Source organism: Bombyx mori, chromosome 14, assembly GCF_030269925.1.
Source record: "Bombyx mori chromosome 14, ASM3026992v2".
Lineage (NCBI taxonomy): Eukaryota > Metazoa > Arthropoda > Insecta > Lepidoptera > Bombycidae > Bombyx > Bombyx mori.
In genome coordinates, this window is record NC_085120.1 from 11,003,120 (window position 1) to 11,022,773 (window position 19,654).

At 39.9% G+C, this 19,654-nt stretch overlaps 1 protein-coding gene across 2 annotated transcripts; it reads left to right on the top strand.

Moving 5' to 3' along the window:
* The first annotated feature begins 357 nt into the window (after positions 1-357).
* Positions 358-19,103, top strand: LOC101736791 (DNA polymerase subunit gamma-1, mitochondrial). 2 transcript variants are annotated; one of them, XM_038015459.2, is made up of 18 exons: positions 358-745; positions 1,150-1,348; positions 2,186-2,340; positions 3,162-3,361; positions 4,285-4,433; positions 5,947-6,160; positions 6,882-7,441; positions 8,076-8,288; positions 8,692-8,797; positions 9,472-9,602; positions 10,971-11,131; positions 12,418-12,541; positions 13,244-13,424; positions 14,783-14,955; positions 16,038-16,173; positions 16,632-16,800; positions 17,112-17,228; positions 18,890-19,103. In XM_038015459.2, exons 1-18 carry the CDS (start codon positions 453-455, stop codon positions 19,086-19,088), a joined length of 3,480 nt encoding a protein of 1,159 aa, XP_037871387.1. In that variant the 5' UTR covers positions 358-452; the 3' UTR covers positions 19,089-19,103. The 2 variants fall into 2 exon arrangements, with proteins under 2 accessions (XP_037871387.1, XP_062528136.1); XM_062672152.1 differs by having other exon boundaries at positions 9,475-9,602.
* The last annotated feature ends 551 nt before the right edge of the window (positions 19,104-19,654 follow it).

Genomic DNA, 19,654 nt, shown 5'->3' on the forward strand with positions numbered 1-19,654 from the left:
CGGCAGAAATAGCCGGGATAGCACTCTTTATGGATCACGATTATTAACTGGTATATCCGAGAATTACTTTTTTCCCACATAGGTAATCATTGATAGGTTAGAGGGCTATTTTACTCTACAACTATTCACGGACGGGTAGGTGAACTCACGGGCCCAACCTGAGAGGAGAGAATAGCTAATAATGCCTCCAGCAAGAACAGTGCTTCGCCCGAGAATTCCCATATTTCTATAATATTTAAAATAAAATAAAATACAATTTACATTAAGAAAGTTTATAAAAAAATTGTCAAATTGTAAAAGGATAACAATTTTTTTAATTTTAATGATAAATGGAAAATAATTGCCTACTCCACAAAAAACTTGTGGTTTTTTTTGTTTGCCAAATGTCAAATAAGATTAAGGTTATATTTTTGTTTACACAACATTAAAGCGTAAGAATTTAGGAATTCAGAATGAAAAAACTAAATAAAAACATAGCATGTATTAATTTGAAAACGCACAGTTTTTTAAATAAAGTTAATGTCGGCAATCAAAGATTCTTAAGTGATGTTCTACCGACCACAGAATTCAAAGTTTTAAAGAAGCGAAAGAAAATAAATGATATCCCAAATGTAAATAACGAAGAACCAAACCTATCTAGCGAATTGAGGGTTAACGAATTTAATATACAGATGATTTCTAAGAATATATATGAGCAACTGTTTAAAAAGCCCAGTTCTTCACCAGATCCTGAGGTTATTAAAAGGTAAATTTTAAAATAAAATATTTCAACAAGACAGCAAGCTGTATTGCATCAAAACCAAAATCTCGCTTCATCGGTATCAGCATATCTTCTAATAAATCATCTGATTCACTTAATGTGTAATACCATCTAGTAAGAATTATTTTGATTCAAATTATTCCAGACCTCAGGTTGTTTTACTAAGGCTGGGATCAGTAGACCAACAGTTTGAATATTGCTGTCTGGATTTTTAGTATGTACGATTTTTTTGTGTTGCTGTAAAAAAATGCAGGTTTTTGTCTCATTTCTCTTTTTAGTTATCAATAACTTCTAAAATATTCTATATCCATCTATCTATATACAAAAATAATAATTATTATTATTATTGTATCACTTCATAAACTCTATCATATTCAATTAAATTTCAGCTGCCAAGAAAGTTTACTCCGACATGGCATAGATTACAAAAAGTGCAGTAATTATTTACCTGATGTAACTCTTAAATTGCCCAAATTAGAAGGTGAAGATATAGTGGAGCATTTTCATAACATTGGTGAGAAGCAGTGTGCTCCCTATAGGAGATTGATAAAAGATTTGGCTGGTGCAAGACTGCCTAATTTACCAAAGGTCAGATCAGAGAATTTAAAATATTATGGATACATATCGACGTTTGAAAGGCAAACATGACTAAGCGACAATAACTGCTTTGTACATAAATGATAGGCAATAACCATATTTAATGCGCAAAAAAAAAAATATTTCTAGGTCTATTAAAATAATTTCAATCCTACAGATACTAGCTAGATTCTACTACAGCTAGATTTGTTAAAATAAATTTTGTTTTCAGGTATTTCAACTTTAAATTAGTCTACTGTAAAGTTCACGCATTGTCGCTTAGTCATGTTTGCCTTTCAAGCGTCAATATTAAGATTTCGATTTCAAAGTAAGCTATTGAACAAAACAAATAATTCCTAACAGTTAATAAATAAAAATTGAAAAATAATCACACAACAAACTCTCATACTCTTTTACTCTTTAATATTTGCCTACTTTGTTGTGCCTAGTTTGTTGTAACTATACTGAGACCTTAGAACTTATATCTCAAGGTGTGTGGCGCATTTACGTTGTAGATGTCTATGGGTTCCAGTAACCACTTAACATCAGGTGGGCTGTGAGCTCGTCCACCCATCTAAGCAATAAAAAAAAAATGTAGATAGATATACTCTGTGAATATGCTAGTGTTTGTAACTGAACACCTACATGGACTTGTAATCATGAATTTGAATTTTGTGTGTTTGAGTGGGAACCTGGATAATTTAAATGTTCAATTGTCCTGCCTGGTGGGTTCGGCAATGACAGGCTATGTTTTTTTCAGAACAAGAATTCTCCTGTCCTGTCTGGTCTGCCGGTCTCATTTACTACTATATAGGATTAATAAAACTTTTGTTGTACTCCTAATTACAGAAATGGTCTAAAACCTGTGGTTGGAGTAGATATACTGACAACAAAATCGAAGCAATACCATGCCCTCCAGATGATGCTCTTATATTTGATGTAGAGGTTCTTATGTCAGCAGGCAAGAGACCCACATTGGCATGTGCGGTTTCTGCCAATGCATGGTTTGTGTTTTTACGTTGTCAAGTTAGATTCCGAGATTAATTTCAAAGTTGATATAGTAACAGCTATTTTTAGAGAAACACATACAATAACCAGGTTTATAAATTACTTTAGATTCAACTTCCATGATCAAGGAATAGCATTATGTAATTAAACAAGGAAATTTTTTAATTTGGGTACCTATTCATTAACAGTCTGCCAATTTCTTCTATTAATCAATTATCTGTTTTGGTTTGAAGGATTGTACAGACATCAATACAAAGCATATATGACTTCGACCTATTATCACATAGTGAATGGTATTAACGTTATAATGTCTATGGTTCCAAATAACGCTTAATCATGATTATTGACTAAGGCATTCTTTACCCATCAATCAAACAAGATACACCAAATAAAAATAAAGTAAAAATATATATCATACATACTTATTTATTTTAATTCAAATACTCTACATACATGGAATAAATGCATAAACAAAGTGAAACATAACTTAAAATTACCAATTAACGAATATTTGGTCAGTCAAACACAGTCAATGGTTAATGGAAATCAGTGTTATCTTTGGTACTTTTATTGGGTGCCCGATATTTTTGACCTAGATGCGTTCTGTACCGAATTAAAGGGTAAGAGTGGCCTTTGGCTCTGTGTGCTTAGTGTGAGTTTTTTAACGTCTCGATAGCGTAAAAGTTAACTCAGTTGGTACGTTTGCCTGCGTTTGCCGCTAGGGGCGCTGTTAAACTCGCAATAAACACGCTGATGTTGAGAAATGTTCTTTGGTACTACGATTATGAGAAGCGGCCACATAATTTTAATTTCGCAGGTACAGTTGGGTCAGTGAACCTGTTGCAAATGAGGAAACTCATAAATACTTCGAGAGTGTTAACTACGAAGACCTGATACCTCTGGAGACGGACGGCATTAATCCTTGTGGAGATCTGCAAAGGCCTCGCATAGTCATAGGCCACAATGTTTCTTACGACAGAGCCAAGATTAAGGAACAATACTGGCCAAATAAAACAGGTGCCTAATTAATTTTCCACTATAAACAGTAGAATTATTTGTGGTACATCCATCTATTATCAAAGCTTGCTAATATAAATCCCACCTGACATCGTTACTGACATCGTTGCCCGGCTGTAAAAATCTATACACACAACCCACTGAAGTTGGAACAGTGCCCATAGCGGTAAACGTAGGCAAACGTTTTAACTCCATACAAATTTGAATTAACTTTTACGCTATCGAGAACGTTAAAAAACTCGCACTAAGCACACTGGACTCTTAATTGCATTTTGTAATGGCTTCCGAACTCTTTTTTGTTTGTTTTATTGCTTAGATGGGTGGACGAGCTCACACCCCAGCTTAAGTGGTTACTGGAGCCCATAGACATCTACAACGTAAATGCGCCACCCACCTTGAGATATAAGTTCTAAGATCTCGAGTATAGTTACAACGGATGCCCCACCCTTCAAACCGAAACGCATTACTGCTTCATGGCAGAAATAGGCAGGGTGGGTGGAACCTACCCGCGCGGACTCACAAGAGGTCCTACCACCAGTAATAAGATTCAAATCGGTAAACCTGAAAGCCCCACGTCCGATATACTTGTAGGCTTCCGGTTGCATATCGACGCTTGAAAGGCAAACGTGACTAAGCGACAATGCGTGAACTTTACAGTGGACTAACTTAAAGTTGAAATACCTGAAAAAAATTCTGTCTTAACGAATCTAGCTGTAGGATTGAAATGATTTTAATAGACCTAAATATATATTTTTTGCGCTTCGAATATGGTTATTGCCTATCATTTACATATGTATAATGCAGTTATTGTCACTTATTCACGTTTGTCTTTCAAGCGTCGATATTTATAATTCTATCAATGGTTCGTCACGTTTCAACTCATTTGATTCTGAGAATTTATTGTATTATTTTGGCAAATTCAGGCGTACGTTTCATGGACACGATGTCCATGCACACGTGCGTGAGCGGGGTGACCAGCTACCAGAGAACTGTCCTGAAGACAAAGAACAAGGAGCCAGATCCCTCCGACGAAGACTGGATCGAGATAAGCTCCTTGAATAGTTTATCTGAGGTATTTATTTTATCACTAACTGACCCGGCAGACTTCGTAGTGCCTCAATCGATAAATCAAAGACCTGAACTTTTGTATAAAATAAACTTTAAACAAACAAAAGGAATCCATCCGACGGGGGACACAACAAAGGAAAAACAAAATTGTTATTTTTATTTAATTTCGAGCATTTTCATTTTTATCTACCTTTTAAACCTTCTCTGGACTTCCACAAATAATTCAAGACCAAAATTAGCCAAATCGGTCCAGCCATTCTCGGGTTTTAGCGAGACTAACGAACAGCAATTCATTTTTATATATTTTATCATAAACAATACTAAGGCAAAACCGTTTCAGTGAGTTGTTATCGCCTGTTATTTTGCGGGTTTTTTTTTCATTTTTTTTATAGCTTAGATGGGTGGACGAGTTCACAGCCCACCTTGTGTTTTGTGAGTAAGAGAGATAGGAGATGTCGTGTTAGGAAGTAAGAAAGAGAGCGAATGAATGTGGAACGCTTAGTTTTATTTTTTAAGCAAGAGGAGGGTAGTTGTAACTCTGAAGAAGCAAGACGATTATATTTTAGTTATATAGATTACTAGCGACCCGCCCTCGCTCGCTCGGAAACTGTAATTTATTATTGATTTCTCCACAATTTAATGGATGTTATCATACATATAAACCTTCCTCTTCAATCACTCTATCTACTAAAAACCGCATCAAAATCCGTTGCGTAGTTTTAAAGATTTAAGCATACATAGGGACAGACAGATATAGGTACAGAGAAAGCGACTTTGTTTTATACTATGTAGTGAAGACGAAATAAAGAATCAAGTTTTTACTTTTTTTGCTGTATCTTTACAAAGAAAAATACATAACGAAATAGTAATCGTTATCCATAGCTTGAATCTAAATTTAGTGGTTCCTGTAAAATAATGCCTTTTGTAATATGAATATCTACCTTGCACAATAATATGGCTCCTACAATATAACTGTACAAGTTGCTACTTATTTTTTATTTAATTACATTTTTTAGTATTTATTTGTATTTAATCTGTATTAAATACAATTATTAAATGTAAGTCTATTATATTGTATTTATTTTTCACATGTGTATATAAGTATATATTTTTATGTAAATTTATTATGATATAGCACCGTCCAGTTCACTTATTCCTCTTCCTGCAAGATTACCTGGAAGAGATCGCTTTCAGCGATAAGGCCACCAATTTATGTCTCAGACTATTATTTGTTTTATTTGCTCACTCTGTGCATATGGTGTTAAATAAAGTGTTATTATTATTATTATTATCATCTACCACTGGGCGAACACTGGTTCATTGTCGTAGCCTAATAAGTAGAACGTCCGGCGTAGTCATCCAGAGTCTGGTCGAATGCGACTACGCCTTTGTTCAAATAGCATTAGTCAATTCACATATTTTTAGGTAAATACGTACTTAACACATGTTCACTTCATATCAACGATGAAAGAACAAATAAAAAGCGAAACTGTTTTAAATTTCCAAAACCTTTCAAGGTCCACAAGCTGTACTGCGGCAGAACCGTAGACAAAGCGACGCGAGACATCTTTGTGGACGGCACAATGCAAGACGTCCACAGTAACTTTCAGAAACTAATGAATTACTGCGCTGCTGACGTCATCGCGACACATAACGTACTAAATCGCCTACTGCCGATGTTCTTAGAAAGGTTCCCGCATCCCGTGACGTTAGCGGGGATGCTCGAATTAGGTATGAGCTTTATTTAGTTCTCTGCTTTATTAGGCTTTTTCTCTTGTTTCATTGGTACCACTAAATCAATTTTTGTATTGGGTATCGATTATATAATATCTTTCATAGGCACTTACCATCAGGTGGGCCGTACGCTCGTCTGCCTACAAAGGCAATAAAAAAAACCAGTACGCGTTGATGCTTTGTGGATGTCGTAAGCACTGGTACTACCCAAAAACTCGCGGTCTCACATAACTCCTACCATCAGTAATCGAATGGTTAGAAGGATAACGAATGGAATTTGAAGTAGTAGTATCGAAAAGCCAGGCCGCGTAACTTTTGGCTCTATTCTCAGACCTAAAGAAATTAGTAAAATAAAATACCCCCTTCTCTAAGTGGATCGAATGATTGGTGTTGTGGCATGAATCAACCCGTGCGAGCGCTTTTAGTTACACTGATCCGTGTGCTTAGTGCGAGTTTTTTAACGTTCTCGATAGCGTAAAAGTTAGCTCATATTTGTATGGAGTGGGATCGTTTGCGTACGTTTGCCGCTAGGGGCGCTGTTCTAACTGCATACAAAATTGGGTTAACTTTTACGCTATCGAGAAAGTTAAAAAACTCGCACTAAGCACTCATTTTTTTTTTTTAACTCCTATCAAAAGATAATTATACTTAATTAAACAATATTTAATTAGCGTACATACAAGCGGCGTTTACATTAAACCGTCGATACATGTCGCAGGTATGGCGTACCTACCTATAAATTCGAATTGGACTCAGTACATAGATTCGGCTGAAACAGTATTCGAGGATATGAAGCTTGAGTCGCGTCAGTTATTGTCTTTGAAGGCCGATGAGGCGTGTCGTCTCATGGAGAATGAGGCCTACAAAAAGGACCTCTGGATGTGGGACCAGGACTGGTCGGTGCTGAAATTAAAATTAAAAAAACAAACAATCAAAAAAAAGAACGTTGTCGCCGAAGTAAATACGGAAGCGGATGTCGAATGCACTAATCGAAAATTGACCAATGAGAGCACAGAAGAAGTTCCAACTCAAGAAAAAACATTTGATATTCTGAACGAGGAATATATAGATTACGTTGAAAATGCTAACAGGATCAAAGGTACTGGCGCAGATCGAACGGAAGCAGAATTCAAATATTTATTCGATCTCGAGAAGTTGTTGCCAGTTAAAAGGCCTCTGTTGCCCGGATACCCGGCTTGGTATCGGAAACTGTGCACGAAGCCCGGCAAAGATCCGGATTGGGCGCCTGGAGCCAACAACATCACGACAAGTATGCAGGTATACCACACAGGTCGCTCTAAATATTATTTCGTTTTGAGTTTAATAGACTCCTTAGATATAAAATTGCATCAATGTACTTTTAGTTTGTACCGTAGATTGCGGGGGATCGGGACCCTTTCCAAATCCAACACAAATTTTCAATGGTTTTTCTTAGGGTTAATACCAATAAAATTGAAATTAAAATGGTTCCGGAAGCTTACCTTTTTATATACGATGCACAGTTTTATATACACAGTTCATTACAAAATCTACACAAAAACTGAAAAAACTAGCTTGATCCGATTTACCTTGGCCTTGGGGTGAATCAGGTCACGTATGGGGACAATAGAGTTTTCGATAGGGCTGGCACTATTTAGTTGTTAGGTAGGTAATCAACTTTTTAATATCTTTACTGAGTTACAAAACTTTGATGACAAAATTAAACTATTCAATATTCTTAAACACTAAATAAAAGTCATTTTCTGTTCAACAAAGCTAAATCTAACAACTCAACAAAAGTATTGTGACATCCCAGATTTGTCCCTCTTCCTCCCAATCTACTGTACCAAAAATGCAACTCCTAACTTGTGCAATTCAACGAACCATCAAAGCGACCAGCCTACGAGTGTCTACAGAAATGTTCCACCGTCAGATAACTCCAAAACTCCTGCGTCTATCCTGGGAAGGTTACCCCCTGCACCACGTAAAGTCTGAGGGCTGGGGCTTCATGGTTCCATTCAGCAGGGAGGTACGCGACGAGGAGAACCCTCGCCTGCCTCTCGAGCAGCTGTTGGAGAAATGCCCTTTGCTATTCAGTAAGGGAGAAGTGGATACTGATTTGTATGTACTACCGAAGACTGTTGAGGTAAGCGTACTTTTTATTAATTGCTTAGATGGGTGGACGAGCTCACAGCCCACCTGTTTACTGAAATCTTTAGAACTTATATCTCAAGGTGGGTGGCGCATTTACGTTTTAGATGTCTATGGGCTCTTGTAACCACTTAACATCAGGTAGGCCGTGAGCTCGTACATACGACAGCAAAAAAAAATCCTTACATAGAAATTGTATATTGAGAATAAAAAAGAAAATTAACTAGAGCATTGTTTTTATCGATCGATATTTCAGCTCTTAGCAAAACAGCTTGACTGATCCCTGAACTGAAAACCAATCCTTCCGAATTCCATTCTAGAATCAATCACAGAATACCTTAGTTTCCCGCGAAGTACATTGCTAAGGAATGTAATTAGCTAATGTTCTTCTTATATAGGAAGACCTCGGCAGACGGGCGTACTACGCGAGAAAGACTATCGAAGAGAAGGCTGCTGCTAATCAGTACCACGGCCTCGGAGTGTGGTGCGGCATACAGCTGCAAGGTAACGACGTGACCATCCGTGACCGTCCGTGATCATACGTGACCACGCCTTGGGTTGTCGACTTACAATAGCATTGCCCTATCTTTTCCTTCCTCCTGTCGTAAAAGGGGATTGAGGCAATCACCAGAGAATGAAGAGCAGCGTTCTTGAGTTTGGCACCAGCTTTACTGGTGGTAGAACTATATAGTGGCAGACTAGACGCAGCAGACAGAAGCCTAGGAGCAGGGAAATCATGGAGGTTATAAGTACAATTGGTGCGGCATAGTATATACATAGGTGGCAGCATTCACGTCGTGATGTCCCTTGACTCTGGTGTCCACTAAATTTCAGATGGGCTTTGGTCACGTCTGCCTACCTACACGAAACAATTTTTTTTATTTTTTATTGCCTAGGTCGGTAGAAGAGCTCACGACCCACCTGATGTTAAGTGGTTACTGAAGCCCATAGACATCTACAACATAAATGCCGCCGCCCACCTTGAGGCATGAGTTGTAAAGACTCATTTTTTTAACAGTACCACGGCTGCCCCGCCCTTCAAACCGAAACGAATTGCTGCTTCACGGCAGAAACAGGCGGGGTGGTGGTACCTACCCGCGCGGACTCACAAGACGTCCTACCGTCATTAAATTAATTATAGTTGTTTTTCGACCTCATGCTTCCAATGTGCCGTACAGGTTGTTGCCATTTTTTGAGACTACCACACAAAGACGGGCCGAAATACAAAGTGGGGAATCCCCTGGCGAAGGATTTCTTGGACATGTTCAGCCAGAACGTGCTCTCCGCTCAGGGGAACGAAGCTGAAAAGGTACCTTTCAAATGAGGCCGTCAGAGCAAAATAGTTAGTATGGAGGCAGTTAGATTTGCATTTGAATTTGAGTAGACAAAAAAAAACAATACGCCCAAAAATAATGTTACAAAGCTATCTGTTATGTATGGGTGAAACTATGGATATGCCGGTTTTGCATCAAAATTTATTATATTTTAGATAAGTTCCATTAAACATCATATAAGCTTGAATATAAAAACGATGTAGGTTAGGCCACTTTTGCGCTGATGGCCTCAAATTTGCCTCTTGATCGATTATGTTTATTGGTCTCTTAAACAGGTAACCATATTAGACAGTCGGTTAAGGTGTAAAAGCACACACACACACACACAACGCACACACATATATGTATGTACATAGTATGTATGTGGCCTGTTAATTTTGTTTATTTTTTTGCCTCCCTATTCACCAGACGTGTATTCAGACTATGTCCACATTGGCGCAATGACGTGTTGAATTTTCAAACGAAGTTTATCTATGGTTTTAATGTGCTAATACCCATTGATGATGGTACCCATTCACAATGATATGGACCAATTGCTGTCTTTTCTTTAATTGCCCAATCAGGCAGACGAGCATACGGCCCACCTGACGGTAAGTGGTTACCGTCGCTCATGGAGGTCAGCAATGTCAGGGATAGAGCCAAGCCTACTGTGTTTTCCAAGGAAATAAATTTTAATTGTGAAGTAAACTCGGTCGATACACTTGTATCATGATATCCAGAGATTAAAGGCTATTTAATTTATGGGACATTTTTGAAACTTTACAGGAGAGCCAGTCAAAGTTTAAAATTTGGAAAAAATATCATAATACAAAAACATGTACAGCTTTCTGAATGGAGTAAACTTAATTAAAGTTTAATTTTAAGCAAGGAACCGCTGATGCTAACGCGAAATAAAACGCACTTTTGATTACAAAGATAAATGTGACTTAAACCAAACACGAAGTCGTTGTGGCCTAAAGGATAAGACGTCCGGTGCATTCGTATCTAGCGATGCATCGGTGTTCGAATCCCGCAGGCGGGTACCAATTTTTGTAATGAAATACGTACTTAAGATATCTTCACGATTGACTTCCACGGTGAAGGAATAACATCTTGTAATAAAAATCAAATCCGCAAAATTATAATTTGCGTAATTACTGGTGGTAGGACCTCATGTGAGTCCGCATGGGTAGGTACCACCACTCTGCATATTTTTCCCGTGACGCAGTAATGCGTTTCGGCTTGAAGAGCGGGGCAGCCGTTGTAACTATAGTTGAGACCTTAGAACTTATATCTCAAGGTGGGTGGCGCATTTACGTTGTAGATGTATATGGGCTCAATCACCCCTTAATATCATCCGGCAGGTCCTGTCGTTCGGTCGCATGATGTCATACTGGCGCAACAACAGGGAGCGCATAATGGGCCAGCAGGCCGTGTGGCTCCCGGCCCGGCTGCGGCCCGCGGGCGCGTCGCACTGCGGGGCCATCATACCGCAGGTCGTGGTCGCCGGCACCCTCACTAGGCGGTGAGACTACTCGTCAACCTATAATGCCATCTTCCCTTCATCTATATATCTATATATATAATACGTGAAGCAAAAACTTTGTATCCCTTTTTACGAAAATTGCGCGGACGGAGGAGTATGAAATTTTCCACACTTATAGAGAATATCATTGCCACCTGCATCCAACGAGACCCAGCGCTTTTTACTAGATCGTCGGTCCATCTAGTAGGTGGCAATGAACCGGTCGCACTGGAAATCTATTGGAGAGGCCTATGTTCAGCAGTGGACGGCGATAGGCTGAAATGATGATGATGATGATAGAGAATATAGAGAAGAAGTGCACAATGCTAATATTTTTTTTAAATAATGCATAAAAGATACATTAAATCAATAAAGAAAACATTACACACACTACATACCATGTATTTGACGCACACACGCATGCATACTATTTATTGTCATACTTTTGTTCTTGACGTCTGTTGTCAAATTGAGAATAGATTAAATATTGTTTGTCTTTGTTAATATTTTTTATAATGTAGTCTTGGCGAAATTGGTGATTACAGAAGTATAAAATACAATCATAATTGTGTACAAACTTGCAATTCCAATTAATTATAGTCGAATTTCGACTACTGCGGGACCTCTAGTATATATAAATAATTCATTTGATGAAATATAAGTAAGACACTAATTCTAATGGCGTCTCTGGTTTAATGGATTGTGATCATAATCTATCTATATATATAAAAATGAATTGCTGTTCGTTAGTCTCGCTAAAACTCGAGAACGGCTGGACCGATTTGGCTAATTTTGGTCTTAAATTATTCGTGAAAGTCCAGAGAAGGTTCAAAAAGTCGATAAATATGAAAATGCTCGGAATTAAATAAAAATAACAATTTGGTTTTTCCTTTGAGTGTCCCCCGTCGGACGGATTCCTTTGGTTTGTTTCCTTTAAGTTTCTTTTAGTGTACTGTAGTAGTGAGTAGTAGTGTACTGCCGTCAGAGTAAGCGAGCGTTTCGTGACATCACACGGTTTTTACTGGTGGTAGGACCTTTTGTGAGTCTGCACGGGTAGGTTGGTACTGCCCTGCTTATTTCTACCGAGAAGCAGTAATGCGTTTCGGTTCGAAGGGCGGGGTAGCCGTTGTAACTATACTTGAGACCTTAGAACTTAGAATTTCAAGGTGGGTGGCGCATTTACGTTGTGGATGTCTATGGGCTCCAGTAACCACTTAACACCAGGTGGGCTGTGAGCTCGTCCATCCATCTAAGCAATTAAAAAAAAATTAGTATACTGCCGTCAGAGCGAGCGAGCCGACCTGGATGACGGCGAGCAACGCGCACCGGGAGCGCGTGGGCTCGGAGCTGCGGGCGGCCGTGCAGGCGCCGCCCTCCGCGCGCCTCGTGGGGGCCGACGTGGACTCGCAGGTGGGTGCCGTGTCTACACCTTTATGTGCTGCAATATGGATGCTCTCACCATCCTGAGTATTCTGACAGACGAGGTCACATTCTGATTCGATTACAGCCGCCCCACCCTTCAAACCGGAACGCACACTGCTTTTAAAGTATGCGACAATCGGTAACAATACAATTGACTTGGACCTCACATCTTGAAGTCAGCGGTGGTGTTTGTACCTACAGTACAGTACAAACAGTATTTATATCTATTGATTACTTAAAATCAAAAGGGAAGCTCCCATCCCTATAGGCTATTCATCTGTTGCAAAGTTATGATTTCTTCGCTACAGTGTTCCCCAAACGCTATGGCAATAGAACCTAGGCCAAACGAATTTTAGAAAACAATAAAGCTGGAAACGATACTGAGCTACGTACTTCACTGTGGCTTTTTTTCCTACCTATGCTGATAGCCTTGAGAGGCTATTTCAGCTTCGCCCTAACATGTAGGTGAGCTCACGGGGCTCAAAACTCACGTCGTTGCTAACACGAACCCTACCAAGAGCAGTGCTTCGCAGAATCTACCACCGGATCGGAAACGCGACCCACTGAGAAGATACTAGAAACTCAATGGGCTGTGTCTGTGGGTTAGTTTACTCGCCGAGCCCTTCGTCGCAAGCGACGTGTTCGCCGAGAACGGTGACCACTTAAGATGACCACGGCTTGGGTTACCAGGAGCTGTGGATCGCGTCGTTGCTGGGAGACAGCTCGCTGGGTGTGTGCGGGGGCACGGCGCTGGGCTGGGCCGTGCTGGCGGGGGACCGCGCGCGCCACACCGACCTGCACTCGCTCACGGCCGCCGCGAGTGGCATCTCCCGGGACCACGCTAAGGTCATCAACTACGCACGGATCTACGGTCAGAACTTAACCAACGCGCTATTAACTGGGAGCTTTGTATGGGAGGATTATGTGTTTTTCTCCTACCCATTCTAGTGATCTCGAGGGGTCATACTATTTATTTTTTATTGCTTAGATGTATGGACGAGCTCACAGCCCATCTGGTGTTAAGTGGTTACTGGAGCCCATAGACATCTACAACGTAAGTGCGCCACACACCTTGAGATATAAGTTCTAAGGTCTCAGTATAGTTACAACGGCTGCCCTGCCCTTCAAACCGAAACGCATTACTGCTTCACGACAGAAATAGGCAGGGCGGTGGTGCCTACCCGTGCGGACTCACAAGAGGTCCTACCACCAATAAGACTAATCAAATCAAATGTAAATGTGTTTTACCCCTAGCATCGGTGGTAAGATTTGTCAACCTAGACTGGTTGGTACCACCGTTTTGTCTACGAAGGAAATCAAACCTTACTAATACAATTGAGACTTCGATATTGCGTCTTCATATGGTGGACCGTCTTTTCGGATTTTCTGGCCTTATGGGCTCTAGTAATTACTTAAGATCAGGTGGGCCGTGAGCTCGTCCACTCATCAAAGCAATAATAAAAAAAACATCGGCGAATTTACAAAAAGGTACATGATAAGTACCATCTAAATTATAGACATAAACGACAGTGATAACACCTTCAAATAAAGCTGCGTTTCCACTGCAAGTAAAGGTGCGTTTCTACTGAAGATGCGCGAGGAGGCAGAGTGAACGTAGGGAAATGAAGTGGTCCCATTGGTAGATTTGTGTGGATCCGCTCTTATTCCTCGCTCATCTCTGGTGGAAACGCAGCTTAATCTAAGGAGGAATTGTAAAAGCCACCTACCCACATCTTGAGTTTGATCTCACGCTACGATCATATACTTTTTTATATATTTCAATTTTATTTATATTCAATCAATTTAATTTAATTTATATTATTAAATTTTTATATTTTTAAGCTCACATTTTGTCACTTTTATGCAATCCATGAATTTCAGTTTAATTCTTGTCTTTAACTTTCTATTTTTGGTTTCTTTTTTTTTCTTTTTTTTTATTGCCTTTGTAGGCAGACGAGCATACGGCCCACCTGATGGTAAGTGGTCACCGTCGCTCATGGACGTCAGCAATGCCAGGGGCAGAGCCAAGCCGCTGCCTAAATACAGGTTTTATCAGCTAGTCCGAGCATATATGCAAATTATGATTGTGTTTCTACTTGTATGTTAATAATAAATAAATAAATAAAAATAATATAAGATCTAACCTAATTCACTATACATTTTTAATCGCATAGACTATGTCAATTCGGATTAAGATGAAACTTTCAATGAAAATTTTGAAAAGTTCAGGAGCCGGTCAAAGCTTCGCGGAGAGACTACTGAAACAGTTCAATCCGACTATGACGATATCCGAAGCCAAGAGCAAGGCGGCTAAGATGTTCGCGACTACCAAGGGCAAGCGGGTCTACACGTTGAAGAAGCAATACATGGAGGGGTTCATGGACGAAGACTTGGAAGGCCAGGTATTTGATACTGGCCTCGTTTTTTTAAGGGATTTTATGACCTGGTCACTAAGACCTTTAAGTTATGTCTTATTTTAATTTATATTCTTATTTTTATGAAAAATGATAATATGGAATGAAATGAAATGAAGATGATTAATTTGAAACATTAATCAACTGGGATAAAATGAGATAATATGGGATGAAATATAATCTTAGTGAAATGGTGGTCATTTACTGAGATTTTTTCAGTGGACTTTTTAGAGGATCCCAAGAAGTTACGTCCAGCGGCTTTGTTTTATTTTCCCACATTTGTGCACCTTCACAGATACTAAACAGTTAATAAACCACCGTGATTACACATTTAAACCTGAAGAAACACTAAATAGACAAAATAAAATAAATCACACAGCTTCACTCCTCGCGTTCCTGCCAAAAAGTCTCACTGGCTTCGTTCATTATTCCTGTTTACAAGGATCAAGATCTATCTAGTCAATTGAAGTACAGTAATCGGCACGAGTCTTGAGCTCTGACCTCGACATGCCCAGAAGTCAATTTTTGGGTCTGTTAGGAACGAAGCAAGGGGGGAGGTGGCACCGGCCATATTGATTACGTGATTGGATCTTTCCACGTCGCGTCACGTGTCGTCATATGCTCATCAACTTAGAAAGGCAATTAAGAAAAAAACTTCAAGTCTAGTCAAAGTGGGTGGCACGTCGCCAGACCGTGGTGTGTTTGTATTTTTTATTTTATTTATTGCTTAGATGGGTGGACGACCTCACAGCCCACCTGGTGTTAAGTGGTTACTGGAGCCCATAGACATTTACAAGGTAAATGCGCCACCCACCTTGAGACATAAGTTCTAAGATCTCAGTATAGTTATAACGGCTGCCCCGCCTTTCAAACCGAAACGGATAACTGCTTCACGGCAGAAATAGGCGGGGTGGTGGTACCTACCCGTGCGGACTCACATAAGGTCCTACCATCAGTATAAACCAGCTTCCGTTTAGCACCACCCAGGGGTCACTTGTAGGGAGTCGCGGGTTAAACCTACGGAAGCGGGAAGCAGTCGACCCCCAGTCGTAATGTAAGTACGTCGGCAGGCGCTCGAGATGAACAGTTACCAGGCGACGAGGCTCGCCAAGCTGACAGGGAGGCCAGTGGAGGAAATGTTCGACAGGCCCAAGTGGGTGGGCGGCACCGAGTCCGAAATGTTTAACAAACTGGAGGAGATCGCTGGTGAGTAACGTTCTGTTATACCCTCTTGCGGTAAGGGATAATGCTTCTTTGCAGGACTGCCGAGAGAATTCAGCAATCTTACAGATTGATATAAATCGTACCCTAAATCAGGAGGACCCTAAACCGTACCCTAAATCTCCTCGTATATAGGCAAATCGTAGTCCAATTTTTATTGTTTACTCTAATGCGGCCTACATACAACCCTAAAGTCATTTGCGATATCCGCACAGCGGTGGTGGGGATAATCGTCTCTAAATCGTGATGCGAGACGATTTTAGAGTTTAAGGTAAACAATAAAAATCGGGTTACGATTTGCCTATACACGAGGTGAATTAGGGTACGGTTTAGGGTCCACCCACCACTGTCCCGTTATCGCAACTGACTTTAGAGTCGTGTCTGGGTCGTATTAGGGATGTAAATTAGCAAGTAGTGTGCGCGTGTGTTCCCCGGCGGCGCAGACTCGGCGGCGCCCCGCACGGCGTTCCTGTGGGCGCGGCTGTCCCGCGCGCTGGAGCGGGCCGCGCCGCGCTGGGCCGCCACGCGCCTCAACTGGGCCGTGCAGAGCGCCGCCGCCGACTTCCTGCACCTCATGCTGGTCAGCATGGCGCATCTAGCTCCCGAAGCCAGGTAGCGCTCGCTCACTTGCAAATTTTTTTTGAAGTGTTACTTATTTATTTAGTATTAAGCGGTAGGCAGCGGCTTGGCTCTGCTCCTGGTATTGCTGAAGTCCATGGGTGACGGTAACCACTTACCATCAGGTGGGCCGTACGCTCGTCTTCCTACAAAGGCATAAAAAAAATTAGAATATTTGTGATTTCAAACTCGATGAAACGAAAAAATAAGTCCATAGAGACACATTATTTTTGGGACTATGTAAACTTTTTTCTGTAAAAGTTTATTATTTATTTATTATTATTAACTAATTTTAACGTTTCAAGGTTCTGTCTGAGTTTCCACGATGAGGTTCGTTACTTGGTCCCCGAGGAGCGGAAGTACGAGGCGGCCCTGGCACTACAGATCACTAACTTACTCACGAGAGCATTCTGTTCGCAAAGGTAAACAAACTTAACGGCCGTTTGCTGTAGTCTTAAGTGACATGGTCACTACACAAGGGGGTGGTGGGTTCAAATCCCGCGAAGGGAAGTTTTTATTTATTTTTATTGCTTAGATGCGTGGACGAGCTCACAGCTCACCTGGTGTTAAGTGGTTACTGGAGCCCATAGACATCTACAATGTAAATGCGCCACCTGCCTTGAGATATAAGTTCTAAGGTCTCAGTATAGTTACAACGGCTGCCCCACCCTTCAAACCGAAACGCATTACTGCTTAACGACAGAAATAGGCAGGCTGGTGGTACCTACCCGCGCGGACTCACAAGAGGTCCTACCACCAGTGTTATCCAGCTGCCAGATGCCTATAATCAAACTGCGCAATAGTCTGTAATGTCTGTATGTCCGTCGGTCCGCACTTTATACGCATTGAGCCCACCTACACGTCAAGGAGAAGCTGATATAGCCTCTCAAGGCTATCGGCATAGGGAGGTCAAAAAAAAAAAACCTTCGATTTTCGCGACTTTAATAAAACTACTTTTACACGAACGGCCGTGTTCACGGAAACTGTGGTTTACTGGTGTGTTTACTGGTGGTAGGACCTCTTGTGTGTCCGCGCGGGTAGGTACCACCACCCCGCCTATTTCTGCCGTGGAGCAGTAATGCGTTTCGGTTTGAAGGGTGGGCAGCCGTTGTAACTATACTGAGATCTTAGAACTTATATCTCAAGATGGGTGGCGCATTTACGTTGTAGATGTTTATGGGCTCTAGTAACCACTTTACACCAGGTGGACTGTGAGCTCGTCCAACCATCTAAGCAATACAAAAAAAAAACTGTAAAGTATTCGAAACCTCGTAAATAATATTATTATGACGACAGTAAAACGAAACGCGAGATTAAATCGTAAAATTACTTTTAACTAGTGGTCCCCCGGTAGTCAAAATTCGACTATAATTTATTTTAATTATAAGTTTGTACACTATTATGATTCTATTGTCAAAGACTATTTGAGTCGACTATTATCAAAGCCGGCAATGTGACTTTTGGACAATTATTGGTAAATCAGAAAAACGAATTATTGACTTTGTATTCCATTGGCAGTCATAAAACTCTTCTGAACGACATCTTAGATAAATAACAGGTTGAGTATTAACCTTTATATAATGCAGGTTTTGAATCGTATTCTTTGAAGGAGACGATTATATTCAAATCAATCTGTATCGCCATATCAATAACATTGTTTTGTACAAATACACAGATTGCCATCTTTGATAATAGACGACTCATTTATTATACTTCTATAATCACAGATTTCGCCAAGACTACACTATAGATAAATAATATTAAAGACAAACAATAATATTTAATCTATTCTCAATTTGACCACAGACTTTAAACAATAAGAAAAGTTTGAGATTAAACAAATAGTATGCATGCGCGTGTGTGTCAAATACATAGTAGCGTGTGTAATGTTCTTTTTTAATGATTTCATGTATTTTTTATTCATAATTTAAATAAATATTAACATTGTGCACTCCTTCTCTATATTTTCTATAAGTGTGGGAAATTTCATACTCCTCCGTTCGCGCAATTTTCGTAAAAAGGTGTACAAAGTTTTTGCTTCACGTATTAATTTAAAGATAATCATAAGCTATATATTTTTCAGGGTCGGCATTAACGATTTGCCACTCTCGGTGGCGTTCTTCACGTCAGTCGAAGTCGACCAAGTGCTGAGGAAGGAATCCAACAACAGCTGCGTGACGCCGTCGAACCCTCACGGCTTGGAGAAAGGATACGGAATTCCGAATGGCGAATCCTTGAACATATTCGATGTGTTGGAAAAATGTAAAATAAAATCTAAATAAATAAATAAATTTGAATTATGCATTTTTTTTTAAAGATTCTCGCATTGTATTTTTCGTTTCATCTTATTATTATGATTGCAAACGAATCTGATATTCGGCCACTCGTCGGTATCGAACTACCGGATTATAAACGTGAATCCGGCAAGATACCGGATCCAAAAAAAAATACACCATATAAAGCTTAGATACACTATTTAATTAACATAATAATGAGACTCAACAATCATATTATTTTCATTATAAAACAGAGAAAATTAAAACTCGTGCTGTACTTAGAGCGAAATAATGATAAATAAACACTAAGTTCTCTTCGTTAAGAGGCAAAAAACGGTTTCACTTGTCTTCTTAGACAAAGGCAGCGTCCGCAAAAACTCTTTCGCTGTATACAGAACTAAAACTGCTGTAGGTACCTGAAAGATAAACTCTAGCAAACTTTGTTAAGTTTGTGTATTGTAAAGCATTAACATAAATGTCACGATCGTGACAATAGCGCATAGAATTCAGTGTGCTTAGTGCGAGTTCGTTCACGATAGCGTAAAAGCTAACTCGTTCTCGATAGCGTAAAA

What these genes read in the sequence shown, in the direction of transcription:
- LOC101736791 (XM_038015459.2), top strand. Translation starts at nt 453, where the DNA reads ATGAAAAAACTAAATAAAAACATAGCATGTATTAATTTGAAAACGCAC. An exon ending in GATCCTGAGGTTATTAAAAG is followed by an intron (nt 746 to 1,149) that starts GTAAATTTTAAA and finishes ATTAAATTTCAG; the next exon opens with CTGCCAAGAAAGTTTACTCC. An exon ending in GGGCCGACGTGGACTCGCAG is followed by an intron (nt 12,542 to 13,243) that starts GTGGGTGCCGTG and finishes TTGGGTTACCAG; the next exon opens with GAGCTGTGGATCGCGTCGTT.